The 27,495-nt window shown below is 40.7% G+C and overlaps 2 protein-coding genes across 10 annotated transcripts in view; one reads left to right on the top strand and one right to left on the bottom strand.

Annotated features, from left to right (window-relative positions):
• LOC102748329 (uncharacterized) overlaps window positions 1–173 on the bottom strand; it is a 51,924-nt gene extending 51,751 nt beyond the window's left edge. The window contains exon 1 of the mRNA XM_031026091.2: window positions 56–173. The gene's annotated coding sequence lies outside the window, so the exon portion shown is untranslated. The remainder of the gene's footprint in view (window positions 1–55) is intronic.
• On the top strand, window positions 121–22,725 carry ZNF793 (zinc finger protein 793). Of its 9 annotated transcripts, none has more exons than XM_081807563.1 (7): window positions 121–246; window positions 1,455–1,505; window positions 4,240–4,349; window positions 9,170–9,342; window positions 15,031–15,160; window positions 15,689–15,784; window positions 17,707–22,725. In XM_081807563.1, the coding sequence occupies exons 4-7, from the start codon at window positions 9,328–9,330 to the stop codon at window positions 18,657–18,659; spliced, it is 1,194 nt and encodes a 397-aa protein (XP_081663689.1). In that variant the 5' UTR covers window positions 121–246; window positions 1,455–1,505; window positions 4,240–4,349; window positions 9,170–9,327; the 3' UTR covers window positions 18,660–22,725. The 9 variants fall into 9 exon arrangements, with proteins under 9 accessions (XP_081663689.1, XP_081663688.1, XP_030881977.1 ...); XM_081807562.1 differs by having other exon boundaries at window positions 1,964–4,349; XM_031026117.2 differs by having other exon boundaries at window positions 1,455–1,596; window positions 9,297–9,342.
• Window positions 22,726–27,495: the final 4,770 nt, after the last annotated feature.

Raw genomic sequence — 27,495 nt, 5'->3', positions numbered from 1 at the left:
CAGATTTAAACATGGCCTCCCCCAACAAGATGTCGAGAGGGCGCGGCCATCATACCTCCCGTTAAAGTTCAGAAACCCAGAATCCTGTGCGTTGGAAGGTTGCCAGGTGGCGGCCGACAGCCTCAAAGTCGCGACTGAGTCTGCGCACTGGCCAGTTGGGATGGGAAGCGATTATACTGCGGCGAGGCGCCGTGGTCCGGCGATCAATTTCGGGTTATGGGCGCGGATCCAGGAAAAATGGGAAAGGTCAGTGTGAGGAACAGTCAAGATTAAAGACCTCTGTAGGATAGTGATCGGACGACTACGGTGGCCCGACTGGGTCAGTCATGGGTGCCCGTAAGGGTCAGAGACGAGGGTACTGAAGGGGTTAAGTGATTGGACGTGGGAGCCTCGTGGGGGTCTGTGGTGGCTGGTGGAGGTTTGTGGGAGTCGGCGGCAGTGTCTGTGAAGATGGATTGGGAGTATTTGGGAATCAATAAATGAGGGTTCTCGATTTCTTGATTGGTGATCAAGTGATGTGGTGATCAGTTTATAGTGGTCTTCAGGGGTCTGCTGCCAAGTGGGGTGCTTCAAAAACACTGATTTGAACAGCATTAGAGCTCAATGTTCGAAGCCTGAGAGGGTCGGTGATTGGAGGTTCTAAGTTCTGTTTGGGTACCTGGAAGTGATGATTGTGGAAACTTTGAGGTTAAGTGATGGGAGGGGTTAATGGGGACCAGTGTTTAGAGAAATGCTTTAGGCCATCAGTGATTGAGACTTCCTTTAGATCATGGATGGGAGGAGCAATCTGAGGGTATTAGTGATTGGACTTTTGTAGATCAGGGAATGGAGAACACAGGGATCAGTGGGGGTCAGTGATTGGGACTGTCAATAATTGGGGGGGAGGTGGGACTGGGAGTCAGCAATGGATAGTCACTCATTGGGATATCATTGGAGATCAGTATGGGCTCATGATTCGGGATCTGTGTAATTCACTGTTGGGCAATCAGAACGTATCAGTGAGCCTTGTAGTCACTGACTAGCAGTCTTTGATGGTCATGTTTGGACATACAGGGATATCGGTGACTACAAGAACGTTTGTTGTAGATTGGGGCACTATATATGTCTATGAGTAGGTAGCTTAATGGGTGTTGAGAAGGATTGTGAAATTTAGAGGTTGGGCATGGAGAGTTAAGGATTTGAGGCTGCAACCCTGCATAATGGGAGCACACTTCACCCTTGTAACACTCTCCAGCTGATGGAACAGTCAGTTCAGTTCAGTCTAGTCCCTCCGCAAAAGCCCACATCAAAACTCTTTGAAACCTTCTTCCCCTTTTGATTGTTCCCCACGTTAATGAAAGTGCTTTGAAAAGACTAAGTGTTAAACTTACCTGAAGTACCATGTTAATAAAAATGTGGCTTCTATTGCTTTTGCCAAGGATTTAGTGCATATTTCTTTTAATGTTTCCTTTAAGGCCCTTTCTGGCAACGGTAATGACGTATCCATCTGTGACAACATCCCAAGGGTGAGTCTGGTTTCTGGAAATCTAGTCTGACCCCATGGCAGCTAGGATGGATGTGACTTTGCCTGTGGTTAGAAAACAAAGAACTTACTGAGTAAGTATCTAAACTGATAATTGTAAAAGATTTGGTCAAAGGAACACTTTGAGGGTGTTAGGAAAATACTTTTACCTAGGCTTAACTTAAAAATAATGTTCTCACCACACGCATACAAAAAGTAATTATGTGAGGTGATGGAAGTGTTAACTAACCCTATTGTGGTAATTATTTTGAAATATATACATATATCAAATCATGGTATTGTACACCTTAAATTTTATATGTCACATACCTCAATAAGGTATGTCACATACTTCAATATGGCTGCAGAAAAAAAGAAAAATAAATTATGTAAGGAAAAGAAACTGGATCTGGAAGTTACTGTGTTCTAAGAATCTTTTTGCCTTGCTCTGTATTTTTTTAGGCATGACACGTTTGACCTCCTTGAATCTGTTCCTTGTAATATCCTGGTAGAATAATTCAATAAAGATAAAACCACAAAAACAGAACTTAAAGCTACTTTTAGAAACTGCTCTTCACTGAAATTAAAGTCAAACTACTGGTAATTAAGATGGGCTGAGACAAGATTACAAATAAAACGGAAATAAGATTTTGACCATTAGCTTAATAAAAGGGTGAAATGCCAAAACCATATTTTGTTGTTTTAAAATATTATATTTGATCCTTCTGTAGTCCCCAGACAAAGCACAGTAACTATAACATCTTCTGAAACAAAGGAAGCTGAAAGGTAAGGCAGGTAAATAACTTTCAGAAGCCATACACATCAAGCTTTAGTTTTTAGAGCAGATAGCCTCTGTTTTCAGTTGCACAGAATCAAAAACATGTAGTTGCTTTGGTGCAGAAGTCATGAGCTTGGATGAGTTAGGAGTTAAGGACATTTTCTTTTTCTCGTGGCTGTTTTCCTTCATCATCTATGGTGTGTTCAGTGCCAGGTTTGGGAACAAGTAATTTTTCTTTTTTAAATTTTTAACATCAGCCTTTTGCTGAGATATAAGATACATACAGAGATATACATAAATATGCAGCTCAATGAATTGTCACAAAAGGAACACCCCTGGGTAATGTACTCAGATCAGAAAACAGAACATTGTAGCACCCTGCAAGCCCCCATGATATGCCTTCCCTGTTACTACCCTGCCAGGGGGAACCATTCTCCCAGTTTCTAACATCACTGATTAATTTTGCATGTTTTTGAACTCTTATAGATGGAACATTCATACTGGGGGGGGTGGATAGGAAGAGGGAGGCAGTATGTGGCTGTGCGTGAAAGTTTTTTAAGTTTGCATCCAGATTATTTCATTTTATTTGTACAACAAACATTTTTCCAGGTCATTAAATACTCTTTTTTAAAAACTGAGGTATAACATACATACAGTCAAGTATGCTTATCTTAAGGGTACAGCTCAGGGAATTTCTACATTGCGGAAAATCATATAAATACAACCAAGATTAAGATACACATCGGGGCGCCTGGGTGGCTTGGTCGGTTGGGCATCTGCCTTCGGCTCAGGTCATGGTCCCGGGGTCCTGGAATCAAGCCCCACATCAGGCTCCCTGCTCGGCGGGGGGCCTGCTTCTCCCTCTCCCGCTCCCCCTGCTTGTGTTCCCTCTCTCAATGTCTCTCTCTGTGTCAAATAAATAAATAGAATCTTTAAAAAAAAAAAAAGATATACATCATCTCTAGCACCCTGAAGCCTTCTTTATCAGTCAGTACTCACTTCCACCTCTGGATCTAATATAATGGACTAATTTTGTCCATTTTTGAACTTAAATGGAATCATAGAAATAATCTGAGGGCAAAACATTCATACCATGAAGTTTTGTCCGAGACTCTAAAACCAAACACCAGAACAAAATTCTGACCTGTAGCCCTGGCTTGACCATTTGAGATTGCCTGTTTTCTGCTAGTGCTTCTAGAAGCCAAAAGTATGCACAGTGAATTGGACGCTGTGGGTTTGGAGTAGACTTGGAATAAGGGTCCTGTTAAGGAAGTTAACGAGTTGAGGATGGCTCTTCTCTGTAGATATTCAGAGGGGAATTTCAGAGCTCCCTGTCAAAATGTCTAGCTTTTTAGAGACTGACTTTTGACTGCAGAGACCTGAATTAGGCAGCTTGAAAGAGTCTTTGTAGGGGCTGCCTGCCCTGGGGCTAAGACACAATGGCTCAGCAAATGTAGGATATTCTGAAAGGAGTCTTTCTCAGGGAACCTAGAACATCTGGTAGATTCACTCTGGGGCAGAGAAGCCTCTGTCTCTCATATCCAACCTGAGTTATCTGGGAAAACAGGTGTTAATTCATAATTCAGCCCCTTTCAGCCTTACCTGAATATGTATTAAATGAGGTAACTTACAGAAAGCCTCTAGAAATGGGCTTTTTAAAATTATTTTTATCATTTATCATTCCTGTTTTCACACATAAGGAAACAACCCCAGGGAGGTAAACTGTTTGGCCTAGATTCCCCTCAGTTGGTTAGAGAAATTGCTTGGTTCAAACTTCTCTCTGAGTGAATGTGAGGCTCACAGTTCTTCCAGAAGATACCCCTGCCCCAAACCCAAAGCAAGCCATCACTCAGCTCTATCTCCTACATAGTCCTCTGCAGGCTTCTTCTTCTTGGGCCTCAGAGAGTATTTGGGGAGGGACTGTTGGATGACTCTTATCATGGGGTCTGTTTATCTTCAGGTTACCTGAGTACCTTGTATACCTGTGGGTCCCGCCACCTCGCTGACAGCAGGGCTTCCCAGGACCTTGGTCAAGTCTACAGAAGGCCCTGCCTGGGGCTGCAGCTGAGGGTGAGTTACTGTGGAGAGATGGAGCTGTGAGGGACAAGCAGGCCAGATTGAAGACCCTCTGGATTTGGAGAGGGAAAACTTGGGACAAGAATCTCTTCTGAAGGAAGCACCTAGGTTCCAAGACCTCTTGCCAGAGCAAAGACTGCTAAGTAACAGGAAATAGCATCATCCCTGAGCCAGAAGCTGAGCAAGACTCAACTTGGTGTCACTCCTTCCAGGGACCCTCCATGCTAGGGGGAGGGTTGGGTCCCAAGATTCAGAGAGACAGAGTGAAGGGGGAAGCAGGGAAGGCCAAGTGAGATAGGCATGTTTTCTCAAGGGAAGGAGACATCGGTCCAACACAGTGCATTCTACCATCTTGTAGCATATGATATAGCCAGCCCACTTCCTTACTCTTACCGGCAGTTTCTGGACTCGAAGTTGTAGCCTTGTCATTTTTGCCACCTCACCTGGCCTCTGGGAATATGGGGAGTTCATTCCATCCTGACTAAGGGGCAGAAAAGTCCCTGGATTCTCAGAGTGATGGTGGCAGCAGACCTACTATAGCTATAGATTTTTTTTTTAATTAAACTTTATTTGAAAAATTTGCAGGGATATTACTGTCAGTTTTTATATATCCTTCATCTACACTCACCCAGATAAACGCTTACACTCTCATGCTGTCTCTGTATATGTATATATGTGTTATATTATAAATATATATTATTTTTACCCTTTTCTTTTCAAGTATTTGAGAATAAGTTACAGATATGATGCTCTTTTACCCCAAAATACTTCGGTGTGCATTTCCTAAGAATGAGAGCATTTTCCTATATAACCATAGTGCAATTTTCAAAATCAGGCATTTAACACAGTGATTTAATACCATTATCTAATCCACAGTCCTTATTCAGAGGTGAACCAATAATGTCATTTCATAATAACATTTCTTTTTTCATTCCAGAATCCAGTTCAGGATCACAGACTACCTTTAGTTGACATACCTGTTTATAAAGTCTCCTTTAATGGGAATCAGTTCCTCAGTCTTTTTGTCTCTCATGAAGTCAACACTTTTGAAGAGTATAGGCCAGTTATTTTGTATTACTGCCACTCAACATGATTTTGTCTGATGTTTCTTCGTGATTAGATTCAAGTATGCATTTTGGGCAGAATATCACAGAAGGGATATTGTGCCCATCATAGTGCATCATATCAGGGGGCACATGACTTGTGTCCCATCACTTGTGATATTAACTAATCACTTGGTAAGGTGATGTCTGCCAGGTTTCTCCAGGGCAGAGTTACAATTTTTCATTTTATAATTAATAAATATCTGGGGGGGGTGATATTTAGATACTATATAAATATCCTATTTTTCATCCAGCTCTTACCAGTGGTTTCTCACCCACTGATGCTGCCATCTCATTTAAAGGTGAAGGAAGTGACTTTCCCAGGTCATAGGGCCAGGGCCAGAACACAGGCCTCTGGACACACACTCACTAGCACATTTGCCACACCACCACTCGGCTGGCACCTTGCAGCCATGGACAGAACAGGCCCAAGCGAGTAGCTAAATCCAGGAGAATGAGGGAGGGGGTGTACTCTTTTAGAGAATCGACTAGTTATCAAAGCTGGATTAACTGCCCCAGTCTGCTGGGCTGCAGGCCTTTCCTTCCAGCTCAGTCCCTGGTGGACGGTTCAGTTCTCTCAGAGATCCCCCCTCCCCCTTTTAAAGCCCTCCTGGGCTTCCCTCATGATGAAAAAAGGCAGTGAAACAGTGATATATAGATAATGAAAAGTGTGTGTGTGTGTTTCAACCCAAATCGAAGCACTAATAACATTTTATTGTATTTCATACCAAAAGCTTTTGTACACATGTATTTTTTAAATAATGGGATTGTGGGGATTCTTTTTTAACTTGAGGTGTAACGTGCATAGAGAACAGTGTGTAGCTTAATGAATTGTTCCATATGTGCACACTCATGTACCCACCACCCAGATCATAATAGAGAACATTTCCAGCACCCCAAAGCCTTCCCCCACCCCTCCCAAGCAGTGCCTAGTCATAGCTATCACATAGGTTAGGGTTGTCTGTTTCTGACCTTCATATAAATGAAATTCAAACAGTAGATCATACTTTTTTTTAACTACTTTTTTGACTTACTGGTATAACTTGATTAATGTATTAGTTAAGCAAAGAAGTATCTGTATTTTATTTAACATTCAAGGAAATCACTTTTTTTATTTCTCCTATAGAAGAGACAGGAATCTAAGTAGTTAATTTTAACACCATTAAGACAAATTCATTATTATATCTTGTGAACAGGATGTTCCTGGAAATGTCCCATATCCTGATTGTGTGGGAGTTATGTGGGTGAATGAATACATATGTCAAAACTCATGGAACTATGCAATTAAACTGGATTCATTTATTATATGTAAATTATACCTCGGTAAAAAAAAAATCTTTTAAAAGGCATAAGATTAACATAACAATAAAAAAATTTAAAAAAAATAAATAAAAGGCATAATAAGCTCACTGCTCAGTCCTGATAGCTAAATGCCTGTTTTATACTAACTGTGCTTTCTGACCTGTACAATATTTCGAAGCATTTTCATACAATTAAGAGATAGTGGATATTAACAACAACAAAAAAAAAATTGCAAAAAAAAAAAAAAAGAGAGATAGTGGATATTTATTGTCCACTGAGAAAAGTAAATCATTAACTCATTTTGCACTATAGTGTTATGAATGTTTCCATATGTGTATCCTCATGTACCCACCACCCAGATCATGACAGAGAATATTTCCAGCACTTTTTTTTCTTTTTTTTCTTAATCTTTCCAGCACTTTAGAATCATTTCCTTTTTTAAAAGATGATTTGTCAATAGATTAATGAGAAAAGACTTCTGTAAAACAAAGCTAGAAGAATGTATTTTTTTTTTTTTAAGATTTATTTATTTATTTATTTGACAGAGAGAGACACAGAGAGGGAGGGAACACAAGCAGGGTGAGTGGGAGAGGGAGAAGCAGGCCTCCTGCAGAACAGGGAGCCTGAAGCAGGGCTCGATCCCAGGACCCCGGGATCATGACCCGAACCAAAGGCAGATGCTTAACGACAGACACCCAGGCGCCCTGAAGAATGTATTCATTTTGAAAGAATTTTCTCCCCTTGAATCTGGTGTCCTCTGCTAATCACTAAACCACCTGGAAGCTTTTAGTAGATATGGCCAGTTTCCCTTATGGTTGAACCAAATGACAATCCCATCAGCTATGCGTGAAAGCTCTTGTCACTCCTGAGTGTCGATTTTTAATTCCAGGCTGTTGATTATTGGCACAGTATTTTCAGACCTCTTTATAAGGTTTCTCACTTCTGTGAGTGAAAAACCTAAACATTCTTGGGGCACCTGGGTGGCTCAGTCATTAAGTGTCTGCCTTTGGCTCGGGTCATGATCCCGGGGTCCTGGGATCGAGCCCCGCATTAGGCTCCCTGCTCCGTGGGGAGGGAGCCTGCTTCTCCCTGTCCCACTCCCCTTGCTTGTGTTCCCTCTCTCACTATGTCTCTTTCTGTCAAATAAATAAATAAAATCTTAAAAAAAAAAAAAAAAAGAAAAACCTAAACATTCTTTATTAGTTTTTGTACCAGTTTAGTTCCACATTTCCTAATGTATGGGTGTTTTGGAAATTAGGAGCCTCCATGTTTTACTAGTCCTATTTAGTTACAGTACCTGTTATTTTAAGAGAAAAAAGTTAATATTTTGATTTTTGAATTTCACTACAAATTCATAGTTTTTGTAGACTAAATGTTTGTGAACATATGCATTCATATGGAATTCCTAGACCATGAAGTATTCATGTTTAGCTCTGGTAGATATGAGCAGTTTGCTCTTACCACTCCTCCTCACATGGTTGGAGCCCTTGAGGCTGGTTCCTCTGCCCCCTTGCCAGCACCTATCCCTGAAGAAGTGTCTTTGCTTTCTGGCACTCAGGATTACAGAGGTGCTTCTTGTGTTCTTTGCTCCAGATGTGGACTCAGCCATTTTCCAAGGAGCTCGAGTTCCTTTTTAGTGAAACCAGTGGAAGAGATCAGGATCTGGGCACTAGCAGGTTTTTCCAATTGCAGTGACACAGCCACAAAATATATAAGTTTTAAAACCATGAGTTATCCCACTGATGATTTTACCATTAAACATTCAAGTATGTCATAAAATAGTTACATTCTTAATCTATGATTTACCCTTTTTCTTTTATAATTTAAGCCACATAGTTATCTCTTTAATTAAACATCTTAATTAAAAATAACAGTTGTTTGTTCTCATCTGTTGAAAAATATTTTTTAACAACAACATTTAATAATACACTGGATAAATAACCAGGTGTAGCCTTTCAGTAATCATTCGTACCACAGTGTAAGTAACCATCAGTTTTAACTGATGTTATACAGTTATTTTATTTTGCTTTGAGTTCTTTGTAATAAGTTATAGTATATACTTTTTCAGTATATACTTTTTTAATGGTAATATTATTATAGAAAAAGCATCCCAAATATAGGACTTCATAAACACCGGTAGGTGAACAAGTGCAACTTTAAAAGTAAATAAGAGGCAAAACCCAAGCCTTTTTTGCCTTTCAGAGAAAATGTATTGTTCTGCAGGGGTGATCCCACTCAGCATGAATTTGGCTCCATCTCCCATGGGGACAGTTATTTAAGTTTTAAAGATTTTGGTTTTTAATAAATTTTTACTTCTTACTTGGTAGCAGCTTTTACTTCCTGGGAGGTCTGTTTTATGCATTCACATTCTGAATTGAATGGCACCATTTTTTTTTTCTTTTACCACAGTGATTTCAAGCATGGATTTTTGTACAAGATTTATGTAGGGACTTTGCAAGTTCCGAGACGGGCCTGGTCCCTCACAGCTCTGTTCTCTCTTTCTCCATCCTCCTCCCCCCAATCTCTGTCTTCACAGGACTCCAATCTTTTTCCAAGAACAGCAGAAAATGATTGAGTACCAGGTAAGTGTGACATAAAGTAGCCAAGTTTCCCTTCTTGGGAAACTGTTCTAGAAAAAATATGTGCATTTCAAGCATGTATACTTTATCACAGGCTGGGTTCTCAGAAAACAGACTTGGAGGTGGGAGATTTGCACACATGAGGTTTACTAGGGAAACTCTTAGAACACTTATAAGGAGCGAAGGAAGCAGGATTAGGCAGAGGGATTTAAATAGAGGCACCAGCTGACCTTACAAGATGCTTTGGAGCTGGGATGGCCCTTGCTGTTGTCTTGAATGGAGAGAAGAAGGCCTTTATATTCTGAAATCAACCAGTCACTGGTGTAGGCTGCCCCAGGGAGGGGACATAAATTTGCGTGGGTAGCTCCCTTTGACTAAGGGCACTTTGCAAAAGGTCTCAAGCCTGCAGTAGCCAGTCTTCTAACAGCTGGGAGAATACCTCAGTCCTTCAGGGGGATTTGAGTGGAACATCACAGCTTCTATCTACACATAGATACAATGGCAAGACCCTTATTATACGTACTACTCTACCCCCTTTTTTCCCAAATAAAATACCTTAGAGATTGTACATATTAGTTTGGGACCACACCATTTTTTTTTTTTTTAGATTTTATTTATTTATTTGACAGAGACATAGCAAGAGAGGGAACACAAGCAGGGGGAGTGGGAGAAGAAGAAGCAGGCTTCCTGCGGAGCAGGGAGCCCAATGCGGGGCTAGATCCCAGGACGCTGGGATCACGACCTGAGCCAAAGGCAGACGCTTAACGACTGAGCCACCCAGGCGCCCCCACACCATTTTTTTTAAACAAGGTACATAATGCTCCATCCTACGCATGGAATATGACTGATTTAACTAGCCCTCCATTTTATGACATTCAGGGAATTTCCAAATTTGATATTACAAGGAATGATGCAAGGAACCTTCTTTGTTGGAATACAGATATACGAAACAGTCCAACAAGAGTCTATAACTGTGGTCTTCCTGGTGGCCCAGCAAAAAGGCAAACACAGCCCATGATTTGCACTGGCCATAGGATGGAAGCTTGCTGTTATTTCTAAGAGAAAACTAGCTTTCCAAGGCATTTTCTAAAGACATTTCCCTGAGGGGCCTTCTTATGGCTGAGGTAGAGCAACACTGCTGCTAACCGTGTGGTCCCAGGACATGGGCTTCTCCAAGGAGCTTGTTAGACTACAGAATGGCAGGCCCCACCCCAGACCTGGTTGAATCAAGTGATTTGAGGGTGGAGCCTGGGAATCTATGTTTAACAAGCTCTCGGTGATCCTTATGCTCTTGTAAGTGTGAGAAGCACTGGCAGAGAGGACAAAATTCTTAACGATAACTAACCAATGTAGAAGCATGTTTTCTACAGTGGTTCAGCTCTTCCCTTGGAGTTGAGTATTAGCCCCACAGAACTCCTGGATTTCGAGGTGACCAGAAGCATCATGACTTAGTTTCCCAATGAAGTGTTAATGTTTTTTATCAGTGTCAGAGTTGCAGGAAGTTTTAACTCCTCTGTGCTTTGCAGCCACATGTGTAATGGAATAAAATACTAAAGTTCAGTTAGAGGAAAGTGAAAATCAAATATTATTTATTTTCAAAAGGAGCGGGCAGGAAGATTCCTCCCCATTTATGGAAGTCCTGATTTTGGTCCAGGGTATGTGTGTCCTTGATCTAGACTGAGGAACAGATGAGCTGTCCATTATCTAAATTACTGTCATTCCCTTAACTGTCTTTACTAGTTTGGCAGCAAACAGTGAACATCTTAGTCCCCACGAAGTCTTGGTGTGAAGAGTTCCCAGCTCCCCCTTCCTTCCTCACCGTCTTATGATGGTGAAGTTCCCTGCGTCCTGACAGGACTCCGCCTCAGCCCCTGAGTTCCTACATTTCCACCTCTTTGGAGGTTTCCCTCCAGGAGGGACATCTCTTTCTGGAGACCCATCCTCTCCCCTTTCCCACATCTTTTCCCTTGTCCCTACAACCATTGTCAGTGCCTCCAACCCTAGAAACCATCACCACTTCCAAACCACAAAGGCCTTTCCTTTCTCCCCTGGCCTCCTTCCATCTCTTGTAGTGACTTCCTGCTCTTGATGTTTCCATATCCTCTTTCTTGAGCCCAGCAGCCTCTCTCCCCACCTGACTAAAGCTTTTCTGGCCAAGGGCCCAGGTGACTTTTTTGAGGCTGAAATCAGAAGATGCTTTCTGATTGTTCTGCTAAAGTAGACTGTACCTTTTGCCCCCTTCTGTGCAGAAGGCAACAGCATGTACTGGGTGAGAGCACAGACTTGGAGCCAGACTGTTGAGTTTGAATCCCAGACCTTACCGTCTGTATGACCTTGCACAAGTCTCTGAACCTCTTTGTGCCACAGTTTCCCATCTCAGGAGATGGTACCATCCCACTGGACAAGCCAGGACCATATCCTTGACTTCTCCCTGCCTTCCCATTCTCACACTCAGTCACTAAGTGATGGTAATTTTACAACCTTAATGTTTCTTCCATCTCTTTCCTCTTCATCCCTATGTTTGGTGAAAATGACATGCCTTTATGGGTGTCAAATTACATCTTTTCTATTTTGTTCTGTTCCCATCCCATCCCATCCCATTCCCTCCCACTCCAATTAGCTCTGTTTGGGAAATACCGACCCAGGCCTGTCAACTGAGCCAGGCCCCATGCTCTGTGGTAAAAGACTGACTGCTGTTCTCCCACTACCATGATATGTTATTCTGACATCAGAGAGGATATCTGGTTGGTACCTCCTATGTACATGGCCTTTGTATGGGTCTAGGGTCTCATGTGCCAGGTCCTGCCTTCAGGTCTATCTGCTTGGGCTACTGCTCAGGTGCCACTGTAGGACCCCACATTTTTTAAAGAGATGTACAGCTTCCTCCTGAGGTTGAGCTGATGCCTGTGACCCAAAGCCCCCACCAGAAATCACATTGTTAGACTATCTCATGTGGCCCAAGGCCTCCAGGTAAACAAAGACGGTCTTATCAAACAGAACATTGCAGGGGCTTAGAGATTAACTCCCAGGAGCTGAGTGCAAAGATCAGACCTCTCTTTGAGGAAAGTTCAGTTCTTTACAGTCACTTGAAGATATATCATAGGTACTGTTTCCTCTACTCACAGGAATAGGGGAGTTTTTTCCCTACACCAAACAATTCTCCCAATTCTCCATGGACACCAACTGGGTGTCCTACAACTTAGTTCAACTTGGAGTTAGCATAGACCCTACAAGTTAGGGACTCAGTCTCACAAGACTGCCCCCCCCACTTCAGATGCTAATTACAAATCTCAGGTTGTCACCTGAACTTCTGACCAACTAGCTATAAGTCAGGGGGTTCCTATGACTCCCTCTTCAGTTTTGATAATTTGCTATAGTGATTCACAAATCTGGGAGACACTTTACTTACTATTACAGGTTTATTATAAAGGATACAAATGAAAAGCCAGATAACAAGGTACAGAATGGTCCTGAGCACATGAGCTTCTGTCTGGAGTTTGGGGTGTGCATCTTCCCAGATGTGTTCACCAACCTGAAAGCTCTTCAGGGTTTTCATGAGATTTCCATCATGTAGGCATCGTTGATTAAATCATTATTGGTAATTAGCTCAATCTCTGGTACCACCCACCCACCCCCACCCTGACCCGGAGGTTGGGCAGGGTAGAAAAGGGGGCTGAAAGTTCCAGCCCTCTAATCATATGGTTAGTTCCTCTGGCAACTAGCCCCCTTCCTCCATGTCATTGGCATAAACTTGTGTATTGTTGACTGAGGCTTGTTAGGAATAACAAAAGACACTCCTATTACCCCTGTTACTCAGGAAGTTATAAGGGTTTAAGAAGCTCTGTTCCAGGAACGAGGAAGGAAAACCAAATATATATTTCTTAATATATCACAATATCACAGGTGCCCTCTTAGGTTAGTACCTGTAAGTCCTCTTGGGTCTCCAGCTGAAATCTATTAGGGTTCCTTGGGGCTCTGGCCTGGACACTTTGCTCATCCTGTCTCCTTGCAGAGAGATCCCACACTGACAACTTTAGCTACCGCTTCTCTGCTGCTGCTTCCAGAGCTTTAGCTCCCTTCCTGATCTTTCTTCTGATACAAGATTCTATGTTCATCCTGCTGCATGCGAAGTGTCTCCACCCATGTGTCCCCAGACATGTCTAACAACACATCCTCTTTGTTTCTGCTGTTTTTCTCATATCTGATTCACCATCACCCAGTTGGCTTTGAGATACTTGGGTGTTACCCTTACCCCTCCTTCACCCCCACACAACCAGTTAAGCTGCAGGTTCTGCTCTTCTTTACAATGGTCCTTCTCTGTCTCATTTTTACTGTCCCACTTGCGAACACCATCTTCTACCTGCATTATTGCAGTTTTTGCTTTCACTTCCCTCCAGGTCACCCACCGCATTTCTCTTTGTATCCATTCACTTGCAAATTATCTGTGAGTTTTGTATCTCTTACAGGCAGCACTTCTTTTTTATTTTATTTTTTAAAAGATTTTATTTCACAGAGAGAGAGCAGGAGAGCACAGGCAGGGGGAGTGGCAGAGGGAGAGGGAGAAGCAGGCTCCCCGCTGATCAGGGAGCCCGATGTGGGGCTTGATCATAGGACCCTGGGATCATGACCTGAGCTGAAGGCAAACGCTTAACCAACTGAGCCACTCAGGCACCCCAGCATTGCTTTTTTAATCCAGCCTAACAATCTCTGCCTTTTGGAGTGTTCAGTCATATATTAATTTATAATTTACTATCATTGAATATAAGTATAATTATTGTTATGTTGGATTTGTATCTTTTTAGTATTTGGTTTTTTATTTGTCCCATGTGCTTTTGTTCCTCTATTTCTTCTCTTTACGTGTGTGTTTGTGTGAATTAAATGAATATTTTTTGGAATTCATTTACTTCATTTACTTCAGTACATCTCTTTGCACTATGATTTTAGTGGTTCCTCTAGGGATACAAGGTATATTCTTAACTTTTCAGTCTGCTTAGAGTTACCGCTGTACCACTTGACATGGGATCAAGAAACTTACCACATGCCTAATAGAATGTGCTTTCTACACACACCTCTCCCTTGATAGATTTTCCATTGTCTTAAAGTCCATCATCTCATCACTCATACGCCCCTCTATACTCCTCCTGTTACTGAGAGCCTCGCAGCCCTTAAAATCACTGTTCTATCCCCATGCCTGTGTTCATGCTGCTCTGTCTGCAAGGATTGCAGTTTCTCCATCTTTCTGCAGAGAAGGCTCAACTCCACATGTCCCCTAGCTCTGAAGCCTTGCTAGACCTTGAAACATTTAATGGATCATTCACACTTTTCTGTAACCTAGATGTCCTGCCACCATAGCTCATATACTTTCACCTGGATGGCTTTACATATTGCCTTCTGCCAGGCTGTGAGCTCCTTGAGGTCAGGAACCATCCATGACTATGTCTCCAGCAGCCAGCAGTGGGTTACACACAGCAGGTCTTCTTCAGTCAATATATGTTGACTCAAAGTGTATATGACAGTGGGTTCCAATGTGATTGTTATTTTCCCTACCATACATAGCCCAAAGCCAGGAATGTAAGCGCATCCTAGATAGATAAATTATCATGATAAGCTCTGACCTAGAAACATAAAAACTCCATACCATCCACCCCTGGCTACATTTTCCCACATGACTCAATGCCATTTCATCCTCAGCAGAGACCTGTGTCCTTCAAAGACGTGGTAGTGGGCTTCACTCAAGAGGAGTGGCACAGGCTGAATCCTGCTCAGAGGGCACTGTACCGGGATGTGATGCTGGAGACCTACAGCAACCTTGTCTCAGTGGGTAAGAACAGCTCCACCACACAATTTAGATTATGCGTGAATGACCGCCTTTCCTTTTTCAGTTGCTAAAAGTAACTGAGGTACCTAGAGCCTCAGAAGTACCAAATACTTCCTATGTGCCAGACACTATTTCAGTCACTTTTAAAGTATTAACTTATTTAATTCTCCTAAGAGCCTTATGAGGTAGGTACTATTAGTACCACTATTTTACACATTTGGAAACAGAGGCAGATGGGCGAAGTAACTTGCCCAGTGTCACTCACCTAGTACATACAGGGCCAAGAGTAGGATTTGAACCCCAGCAGTCTGGCTGCACATTCTGCGTTCCTGACTCTTACACTGTGCTGCCTCAGTTAATTTGGCTTGAGGTTCAGTGGTCCTGGGTTACTAATTCCTTTTGGGTTCTGGACAAGGTGTGTGTACAGTCTTCTCCCAAGTACAATATCTGTTGTGCAGCCTTTAATGCTGCCTGAGTGGCCCTGAAGACCAAGGAGCTCAGCCCAAGGCCTGGATCATTTCCCTGGAACAGGTTATGAAGGCACTAAACCATATGTGATCCTCAAGCTGGAGCAGGAAGAAGCACCATGGATTTGTGAGGCAGCATGCTCAGGCTGCCACTGTCAGGGTAAGTATACATCCAGCAAAAGAGGTACTATGGGAGGCTGGCACCTTTGGGATTTTGTTCAGAGTCCAGCTCTCAAAAGCCTTAGAGCTTTGCAAGCAGCTGGAGACATTTCCCTGAGAGCTTTAGCCTTCTTGATGACCCTTCATCCTCCATGCACCCCACCTCCTTTATCCAGGTGTTCCTTCTCCTCCTCATCTCATCTCTCCCTGTGTTCTTGCTCCATTGACCTTTCTCTAGAATCCTTGGTCTCTTAAGGTTTTCAGTACACCTTCTCTTTCACATTCAGGCATTCTTACAAATAAGCTTCTGTCATTCTCCCGCTCCGGCTGGTCCCTTCCTATTTCCTGTTCTCACAGTTTCCAGGTAAAATGCCCCAGACCTGCCGGCCATACCCACACTCTCACTTCCCATCCTTTCCTTATCCCTTAGTCCTTTAGTTTCCTGAAGTCCAAGAGGAGGAAGTATTAAATTTCAAGTAACCAAGGACAGCGGGGCAGTAAAGCACATGACTGAGCTTGGCCCATCTTAACTGTTTTCATTTAACATTCAGAATAACTGCCCCTTTCCCATCAGCTCTGTAAAATATCCCAACAATACCCATGGCACCCCAAGTGTTGGTAACCTACTCTTCAGGATGCCTTTGAACTTCTGCTTCTCCACAAGAGTCATGGGCTTAGCAAGAATAGTCAGTGCTATCTGTTCCCAATCTGTTTATGCCACTTACGCTTGGTGTTGTAATCACATAATTGAATTAAATATTACATGAACCCCAAAAACATTCAAGTCATTTTCATGCTTCTCCCCAAAATGATGTCTCTGAAATTACTACCATCCACTGTTCATCCACCTTGGTTGTAGTAGTAGCAGCAACAGCACTAGAATTATTGGCCAATGTGTGTGCTCACTCTGTGCCAGATTTGTTCTCAGCCCTTTACATATATCATTTCATTCAACCCTTACAACACCTGTGAGATATCCAGCCTTTATTACCCCATTTACAAATGAAACAGTCACAGAAAAGTTAGGAAACTTATCTAAGAACATATAGTAAAGTAAGGGACTGAACAGAGATTTGAGCCTATGTGGTCAGGTTTCAGAACCAGTACTCCTAACCATCACATTCTGGTGCCCTCTAAGATGTATTTTGCATCATTAAACTACGCTCATCAACCTTCCTGAAACCATAGTAACCTGGCTATCAGCTGCCTTTCTTTTCCCTCTTTTAAGAGCCACACATTTTTTTTTAAAGATTTTATTTATTTATTTGACAGAGACACAGCGAGAGAGGGAACACAAGCAGGGGGAGTGGGAGAGGGAGAAGCAGGCTCCCCGCTGAGCAGGGAGCCCAATGCGGGACTCGATCCCAGGACCCTGGGATCATGACCTGAGCCAAAGGCAGATGCTTAACGACTGAGCCACCCAGGCGCCCCAAGAGCCACACATTGAATAGCAAGGTTCTATATGACACCTCAGTAACAGGATTGACAAACTACAGCCTATAGTTTGGCCACCTGATTTTGTAAATAAAGTTTTTTTGGAACCCAGCCATGCCTTTACATTTATATACTGTCTTATGTTTGTCAAATACAATGGGAGAGTTGAGTAATTTTGACTGAGACCATATGGCCCACAAAGCCTAAAATTTACTCTCTGGCCCTTTAAGAACATGTTTGTCAACCACTGCTCTACAATATCCCATCTTCTTCAAAATTATTACTTTGTACCCTCTGACATACTCCATTTCATTAGTGCCAGTGTTGTGAATCTTCTGTACTCGTACAACGCCCTTCCCTGCATTTAGTTATGGTTCATGCTTTCTGTTCATGTATTGTGCATTGTTTAAATTCTTAGGGTATTTCTCAAGTAATTTTATTCTAGATCATATTAATAGAATAAAGAAAGGTTTGCTGTGTTTTCTCCAGAAAACATTTGTCAAGTTAATGTCCAGAGGAAAAGACAAGACATGATTTTGAAACAAGGTGCATTCATCAGCAAGGAAACATTGCCCAAGGAAAGAAGCCATGAAAGCAATAAGTTTGGGAAAATATCACCTCTGAGCACTAATCTTTTTCCTTCAATTCAAAACCCTACAAACTGGGACCCCTGTGGAAAGAGTGCAAACCATAATTTAGATTTTATTGGTTTTAAGAGAAGCTATTCAAAAAAACAAGATGAGTGCTGTGGATGTGGGAAATTGTTACAACGTACAAACCATGATAGAAGACCTAATGGAGAAAAACTCTGGGAATGCAGTCATTGTGAGAAAGCTTTCAGCCACAACCCAGCACTTATGTATAAACCAGCAGTAACCAATTCTCTTGTGTACAAACGTAAGAGGGTTCCACCTACAGAGAAACCCCATGTCTGTAGCGAGTGTGGGAAAGCCTTCTGCTACAAGTCTGAATTCATTAGGCATCAGAGAAGTCACACTGGGGAGAAGCCATATGGATGCACTGACTGTGGGAAAGCCTTTTCACATAAGTCAACCCTCATTAAACATCAGCGAATTCACACTGGGGTAAGACCCTTTGAATGTTTTTTCTGTGGGAAAGCCTTCACTCAGAAGTCACACCGCAGAGAACATCAAAGAACACATACTGGAGAGAGACCCTTTGTGTGCAGTGAATGTGGGAAGTCATTTGGTGAGAAGTCATACCTCAATGTACATCGAAAAATACACACAGGAGAAAGACCATATCGTTGCAGAGAATGTGGGAAAGCCTTCAGCCAAAAGTCATGCCTCAATAAACATTGGAGAACTCATACAGGAGAAAAACCCTATGGATGCAGTGAATGTGGCAAAGCTTTTTATCAGAAGCCAAACCTCAGTAGACATCAGAAAATTCATGCCAGAAAGAATGCCTATAGGAATTAAAACCTGATAATTGTGAGAAAGCCTTAATCAAGGTATCCTATTTCATTATATGTGGAGGCATTCATTTTTAGGAGAAATCTCATTGATTTAATGAATTTGGACAAAATGTTTTACCATAAGGGAAGTCGTTCTAACTGTGATAGAAATTTTTATACAAAGATTATAGAAAATACTTTATAAAACAAACATGGTTACTCTGGCTTATGAAAGTTTAAAAATATGTTAATGGAATGACAACAGCATACAAAATATATGTGAAGAGAATTGGTATATTCTGGTATATTCCACCGTGAGCCACATAATAAGCATTATATTTTGGAAATGTAAATGTGAATTTAATGTAAATCGTGAATATCAAGCATATGTGTCACGTAGTATGTAGAATGCCATTCACCAACTTTTCCACTCTAAATATCACCATTGTCTTTTACTGTCTTAACAATATAAAAAATAATGATAATAACATTTGTTAATGTTAAAAAGGCAAAGCTAAGGAATAGTTTCACAACCTAATATTGGATGAACAAAATACCATAAACTTGATTACTCAGCACAGCCATTATTTGACAAAAAGTAGTGTGGCTGTGGTATATTGTGCACCTCTTCTGTTTTCTTAGTCTTGCTTAACATGCCTTGCAGCAAATTAGTAGGAAAGACACTGTTTATATGAGTCTTATAATTCAGAAATGCTTCATGCAGAGACCAAAGAAGGAAAATTTTTCTGTTTTTATTTTTTCTTTTTGCAAATTAATTCAGCAACATCCACTTTTCTTCCCTATCAATTTCCCTGTGAATGTCCTGGGCACTAAAACCCAAGTTGTTTCATCATTCCAGTCTTTGAACAAAGTCTGCTTCCCTGAGCTGCCATGTCATCCAAATAAAACAAATGGCCATATTGTGCAAGATTTGCCTCGCTATAAGAATGCCTGATCCAGAATGAGAAAGCAAGCAATCACATGAGCACTGGGTGTTGTGTTTAAGTGATGAATCACTAAATTCTACGCCTGAAACTAATATTACACTGTATGTTAACTGGAATTTAAATAAAAACTTGGAAAAAAAAGAAACAATCACAGATAAAGATGTGATTAAAAGAATGATAAAAGATATTTCTTACAACTGTAAATCAGCATGCTTTTAAAAGAGGAAATAAATGTTTTTCTAGCAAAATGTAAGTTAGAAAAATTGCAATAAGAAGTAGAAACTTGATAGAACAATTACCATTGAAGAGTTTGGAAAAGTGATTAAAGATCTAGGATTGAAAAATGCTCCAGGCCCAGATGGGGGTGTTTTTATAATTAGTTTCATCTAACTTTTTTTTGTAGGCTCCATGCCCAGCATGGAGCCCAGCGTGGGGCTTGAATTCATGACCCTGAGATTGAGACCTGAGCTGAGATCAAGAATCGGATGCTTAACTGACTGAACCACCCAGGTGCCCCTCATCTAACTTTTAAAGAGTAATACCAGTGTTATTTGAAATATTTCAGCCCATAGACTATGATCCCCAATTTATTTTATGAAGTCAGAATAAGTTTTAACACCAAAACCAAAGTAGTGGAAAAAAGAAAACCCCAAACCAGTCTTACTCATGAGTTTAGAAACAAAAAATTATAATTAGAATAATAGCAAATAGAATTCAGCAGTATACCTAAGAATGATGTATTATAATGACCAAGTAAGAATTATTCCAAGAATGCAGAGCCAATGCAGTAAGAGGAAATACATCAATAAAATTAACAGTTTGAAAGAGAAGATGCCATCATAGATGCTGGAAGGTATTTAATTGAATTTTGCAAACATGTAAGTTAAATTGTAATATATAATAACCACTTAAGATTCTCTTTACCAAAACTCTATAGCATATATTATGTTAAAACGATTTTTTGAAGATTAAGAATTTAATAGTATTAGAGATAAAAGTGTTCACTGCTGTCTATTTTTACTAAATATTGTCTTAGAGTTTCCAATGAAGGCAATAGAAAATAAAATTAAATAATTGGTATAAACAATAAAAAAGGTAAAATTTTTTGCTGATGATATGATTGTATATCAATAAATGAAGAGACTAGTAATTGTTTTGAGTTAAAAGACAATTTTCTGAGAAGACAGTATAGAAATTAAAAGCTTCTCTCTGTAAACATCTAATAACATATATACACTTCTTTTGGAATTACACTAAATGTCTGTGCCTTTTTTTTTTTTTAATCTTATGTGAAATGATCTTAAAGTCCTTATGGAAAAACATTTGTTCTAACAATCTAAACAAGAAAAGTATGAAAAAGAAAATTGCATACCAGATGTTGGAATATAACATGAAGTCACTTTAATAAAGTATTGGCAAAGGAACCGATAAATACATCAATGGAACAGCATCAAATATCCTGAAATAGACCTTAGTGTATATGAACTTTCTCATATATGGAAAAGCTAGAATTTCAAACCATAGGGGAAAGGAATCGCTTATTTAAAAAGAGTTGTTACAATTGGCTTTTAATCAGGAAGAAAGTAAAGTTGGACTAGCAGCACCAACCATATAAAAAAAATCCAGGTGGATTTCAGATTTAAATTTTGTAAATCATAAGTTCTTAAAGGAAAATGAAAGACTACACGTACAGTTTAAGAGATTAATTTTATCAACACAGGATAAAAGCTATTAAAAAATAAAAAATAGGGTGCCAGCGTGGCTCAGTCCATTAAGCCTCTGACTCTTGATCTCAGTTCATGAGTTCAAGCCCTACATTGGGCTCCATGCTGGACATGGAATCTACTTAGATAAAAATAAAAAATAGGAAAAAATTGACTACGTAAAACTATGATCTTTTGTATGGCAAAAGGTGCCATCAACAAAGTCAATACATTATAATTTTGGGTGAAATATTTGCAAAGCCAGTCAGAGAAGTGCTTTTCAGATTGACAGGAAAGCGATAACTCAATGGCAAAACATGGCAGAAAATGTGAATAGACAAGTTGTAAAAAGAGCAAATCCAAGTGGCTGGTGGGACCATCAAAAAATGTATAGCCTTGGTAGTTGTTGGGGAATACAGATTAAAGTCATAATGAGATAACTGTATGCAATCAAACTGACAGAAAATGGCAGGAATGCTTTTTGCTGTCCCAACAAAGGTTGTTCTTATACCCTGCTGGCGGAAACATAAATTACAGCTCTTTTGAAAAGCAATCTGGCAACATCTATTATAACTTAAAATATTTATGCCACTTCGGGGAATCTTCTCTTAGAAGTAAAACCCCAATACATAAAGGACAGATGAATATGTATATTTATTATAAAATTGTTCCTACTGGCAATAAAACACTAGAATCAAAATAAATGCCCATCAGTAGGGAAATTTGAAGAGGGGAGAAACTAGTATATCCATTCCATATAATGTTTATATAGCCATTAAGGTGGACAAATTAAACTATGCTAGTGGATTTGAACAGAATTCCACAATGTTTTCTTGAGCAAAAAAAGTACAGGTAAGTGTGTAAAATATGAGCCTGTTTTTTAAATCAGTGACAAAATTCCTCTAGCTGTTTGAGTGAAAAACATGTATCCATGTATGTTTGTGTATGATTTTCTATGCATGAAGAAAAGTATAGAAGAGTATACATTGGGTTGGGGGGAGGTGGGTGATGCAGGTTGGTTATGAGGGAGTCAAGGAAAATGAAAGCCAAATAGAAAAAAATATATAAATGAACCCAGTATGATATCTCAAATGTGTGATTAAAATTATTTCAGTGGGGAGCTAGAACTCTGCTAATTTGTGGAGATGTTCATGGTATATTGTTAAGTGAAAAGAGAAAATTGCGGAATAATGTATATGAATCTATTTTTTAAAAAATAAAACTGTATGTGTATATATATGCATGTATGTTTCTGTGAACAAAGAAAAGTATGGATGGATATACAGCAAGGTGTTAATTAACATTGGTTACCTTGGTGGGCGGAAGGGAAAAATAAGCAGTTGTTTAATTTATTTATCTTTGTATTGTTTTACTTGTTACAACATATATTACTTTTGTAATTTGAAAAACAAAATAAAGGGGGTAAATGTTTCAAAATGCAGGAAGCATTCCAGGTGTTTCTGTTTTCTGATAAGATGGCACCCTGATCTGGTCTACGGTCATTCCTCCAGCTCAGTCCTTTGGCTATCACCAAAGTGAAAGTAAGTGTCTAGGTTGTTACTTGTGCTTCTGAAGAGCAAAAGTAAATACTGTGAGAAACTCCCAAGTAGAGGCTTTTTGTTTGTTTTTATTTCAAAATAATTTTTGATTTATTAAAAGAGTTGCAAAAACAGTTCTTATATCGTCTTCATCCAGTTTCTCCTAATGTTAACGTCTTATATAAACTTAGTATTATCAAAACCAGGAAATTAACATAGATACATACTAGTAATTAAACTATAGTCCTTGCCACTGATTCCAGATCCTGTGGTGCATTTACTTGTTATTTCTCTTCTGTCTCCTCCAATTTGTGGCAGTTCCTCAGTCTTTTCTTGTCTTTCATGACTTAGACACTTTTTTTTTTTTTTAAGAATTCTGGCCAGTTATTTTGTAGAATATTCCTCAGTTTGGGTTTGATCCCGTATTTTCTCTGATTACATTAAGGTTATGCATTAATACCACAGAAGTAATATATCCTCAGAGCATAATACCAGAGGATACACGATGTTGATGTGTCTTGTTGGTGATGTCACCACTGATCACATGGTTAAGATGCTTAGATTTCTCCACTCTAAAGGTACTATTTCTTCCTTTGTAGTTAATAAATCTCTTGGGCAAGATAATTTTCAGAGAGGGGCGCCTGGGTGGCTCAGTCGTTAAGCGTCTGCCTTCGGCTCAGGTCATGATCCCAGGGTCCTGGGATCGAGCCCCACATCGGGCTCCCTGCTCAGCCAGAAGCCTGTTTCTCCCTCTCCCACTCCCCCTGCTTGTGTTCCCTCTCTCGCTGTGTCTCTCTCTGTCAAATAAATAAATAAAATCTTAAAAAAAAAAAAAAGATAATTTTCAGAGAATTTTTAAAAAAATACATTCCAGCAGGTTCTAGCTCCAGAGATTCTGTTTGATTAGCTCTGGCTAAGGGTTCAAACATCCCTAGTAATTCTGATGAGCAGACAAGAGTGGACTTTGGATGTGGATCACACATGTAATCGTTAGCCTTGAAACAAAGCATCATCCTCATAGAACAGATAGTAATGAGAAACACTGAATTATGACATTTATGAATACTGGTCTTTAGTATCCTAGGTGTTAGTTATCTAGTGCTACCTAAAAAATTATCAGAGACTTTGTAGCCTAAAGCAACACACATTTATTATCTTACAGTTTCTCTGTCAGGAGTCCAGATAGGGCTTAGCTAGGTCCTCTGATTCAGGGTCTTACAAGGTTGTAGTCAGGTATTGGTCAGAACAGTGGTCTCATCTGATCCTCAACTAGGGAAGGATCTGCTTGCAAGATCACATGGTTAGACTAAGGGCCTCAGTCACTTGCTGGCTGTGGGCCAGACAGTAACCCAGTTCCTTGCCATATGGGCCTCTCTGAAGTCCAGCTCTCTAGAGAGGGTAGAGGGGCTGGATACGGAGTTGTTAATTGATCATTCCTATTAAGGAAGCCTCCATAAAAATCACAAAGGACGGGGTTTGGAGAGTTTCCAGGTTGATGACATTCACATACTAGGAGGGTGACACACCCCAACTCCACAGGACAGAGAAGCTCCTGCACTCGGGATCATCTCAGACCTAGTCCTATCTTTCTATCTTGATGTTCATCTATATCCTTTATCATATCTTTTTATAATAAACTGGTAAACAGCAAGTAAACTTTTTCCTGAGTTCTATAAGCCACTCTAGCAAATTAATCAAATCTTAAGAGGGCATCTTGGGAACTTCCACATTATAGCTGATGGGTCAGAACCACAAGTCATCTAGATTTGTGACTGCTATCTGAAGTATCTGTGGGCCTGGCGGTGGGGGACAGTCATGTGAGACTGAGCCCTTATGAGACCTGGTGCTATCTCCAGGTAGATAGTGTCAGAACTGAGTTAAATTGTAGGCCCCCAGCTGGTGTTACAGAATTGCTTGGAGTGGGGAAAACTCCCACACATTGGGTGTCAGAAGTTTCATGAGTGTGGTAGTAGTGTGAGAGTAAAGGAGAAACAAGGAGACCTGACATTTTCCCAACGCACCTTGTAAACAGCGAAGAGCCTGTTGTAGTCCAAAAAAGAAACCTAAAATTTTAGTGTACATGAGAAGTGTTGGAAAATCATTTCCCTTACATTCTCACCTTCTGGTTGATTCCACTTTAAAAACTTAGTTTGGGGGCTGCCTGGGTGGCTCAGTCGTTAAGCGTCTGCCTTCAGCTCGGGTCATGATCCCAGAGTCCTGGGATCTAGCCCTGCATCAGGCTCCCTGCACCTCGGGAAGGCTGCTTCTCCCTCTCCCATTCCCCCTGCTTGTGTTCCCTCTCTTGCTGTGTCTCTCTCTGTCAAATAAATAAAATAAAATCTTAAAAAAAAAAAAAAAACTTAGTTTGAAGCTAATTAAATTAAAAACAAGCCAGTGGAGGGGCACCTGGATGGCTCAGTTGGTTAAGCGTCTGCCTTCGGGCTCAGATCATGATCCTAGGGTCCTGGGATTGAGCCCCACGTCAGGCTCCGTGCTCAGTGGGGAGCCTGCCTCTCCCTCTTTCGCTCCCCCTGCTTGTGCGCGCTCTCTCTCTCCGTCAAATAAATAAATAAAATCTTAAAAAAAAAAACAAGCCAGTGGTGTTGGGGGTGGGGAAATTGGCCTGATACTATGGGATGCCACAGACTCCTAGTTAAAATTGTAATATGACCCAATATAAATTAAAACGGGAACTTCCATGGATTAAAATGTATTATATAAACTAATTTATAGAGGGGTGATTATCCCTGCTACTTCTCCATTTGACAGCCTAATTTTGCCTGCCTTAAACCTGGAAGAAAATAAATACATAAATAAATATATAAATAAAACATAAGTACATAAAGTGAATGAATGATGCCTCATGGTGAATTTACTACAACCTTAATGCTGTGGTCCCATCCATTAGAGGCCCCATACCCAATATCCAGTATTATTAAAACTAATGATTCTATTCAATCAACAACTGGTAAATATTTGGCTCTTACAGATTTGGCTAACATATCCTGTTTAATGCCTATTTCCATAGCCTCTCACTTGCAGTTTGTCTTTGCCTCCACAGGAACATTATAAATCTTTTCCAGGCTACCCAGGGGGTACCTCAACAGCTTTGTCATCACAAACTTTGCAAATAAAATCTTAACTGTATCTGCTTTTCTCTAGGAGTATGAGTATGGTACTACATTGGCATTCCCCTGCAAGGAGATTCATTTGACACACTCATTACAGACATACAAGTCCAACATGTTTTAGTCCTTTTGGGGTTCTGTAGTCCTCATTTATAAATTTTACTTTATCTAATTGATGTTGCCATGGATAAATTAGCCCTCCTTAAATGGGGCTCTCTTCAACAAATGGCTTAAAGTCTCCAAGTTAAAATCAACAGTCACTCTTGTTAGTGCCCTCAGAAATTTCTTCACCAGAGAGGCTTTGGTAACTTCTTCTCATGCCTCCTGGAGTCTGTGGACCACTTAAGATGGCCATAAGCTATCCAATGATGAGTTTCTGATGCAAGAAACTGCTCGTCTTGGCCTCATGCTATGCATCATTAAGACAACCAGGGGCTGGCTATATACTGGGCTCTCCTAGAAAGAAAGGCTTTCACAGACCCTGAAGCTGTGACCCTCCATACCCAGCTTCTCATTATGCTTTGGGCCATGGAAACAGTGCCTCACAAGCTTGACACAGCTACTGAGACCTCCTTAAGACAGGATGGAGCCAAATCTGGGCTAACATATGCCTCCTGCAGGAGAGCTGGACTCCTCTGTCCTCAGTCCTTTGCCAGATGCCATGGTGCTGGAGAAGGTCTCCCCTCCCTCTGATGCCCTCACTACCTAGGAGCCTTTGGGATCAACTGAATAGTAATGAGAGTTTGTAGACTATACAGATAACACTGCTAACCATCTTATGTGATAGAACTCGGTGTAACATTGCTGTTTCCCATCCCTTAGCCAGGATTTTCTTCATAAATGATAGGACCCAAGGGACAATGCATTTGGGCAAACTTCAGGCAGTCACCTTAGCATTGGACGTCCCAGCCAACAAATGGCTCCATCTTTACATTCATTACAGACTACTGGTCCATTGCTTAAAAAGTATTCCCTTCAGGGTAAAAAAGTCTGTTGCCTCACATACACCCAAGATATAAATCAGTATTACACATGGCTCTACATATACTAAGACCACAATATAAGGCCTTGCCAGGACACACCTTATTTCTTTCAGAGTTCTAGGCATTACTGATAGTAACCAAGGCACATAATTCACTTCTCAGAATGCACAATGCTGGGCTCTTGGAAGGCATTCAACAGAACTTTCATGTCCCAAATAGGTCCCAGATAGTCAGTTTAACTGAGACATAATGGTGTCCTCAAGTCCTTTTCAAATACCAGTCTGACAAATAGATGCCTAAATGGCCCTCTTTCTTGCCCTGGGACTTAATCTCTTAATTAAAGTTTCCTTGGCTAATTTATACCTCATACCAACTCTAAAAAACTTTCTCTCATCACTGTTTCTTATATTTAAAAGGGAAATGTGGGGGCGCCTGGGTGGCTCAGTCGTTAAGCGTCTGCCTTCGGCTCAGGTCATGGTCCCAGGGTCCTGGGATTGAGCCCCGCATCGGGCTCCCTGCTCTGCGAGAAGCCTGCTTCTCCCTCTCCCACTCCCCCTGCTTG

This window comes from Leptonychotes weddellii, chromosome 16 (assembly GCF_054177405.1).
Source record: "Leptonychotes weddellii isolate Sample4059 chromosome 16, ASM5417740v2, whole genome shotgun sequence".
NCBI lineage: Eukaryota > Metazoa > Chordata > Mammalia > Carnivora > Phocidae > Leptonychotes > Leptonychotes weddellii.
Note: the sequence above shows the minus strand (reverse complement) of the source record. Positions and strands in the feature narration are given on the sequence as shown.

Bases quoted from the DNA above. Each gene is read 5' to 3' on its own strand.
- ZNF793 (XM_081807563.1), top strand. The intron at 15,161-15,688 runs GTAAGAACAGCT...TCCCTGGAACAG, and splicing joins CAGCAACCTTGTCTCAGTGG to GTTATGAAGGCACTAAACCA. The intron at 15,785-17,706 runs GTAAGTATACAT...TGTTTTCTCCAG, and splicing joins CTCAGGCTGCCACTGTCAGG to AAAACATTTGTCAAGTTAAT.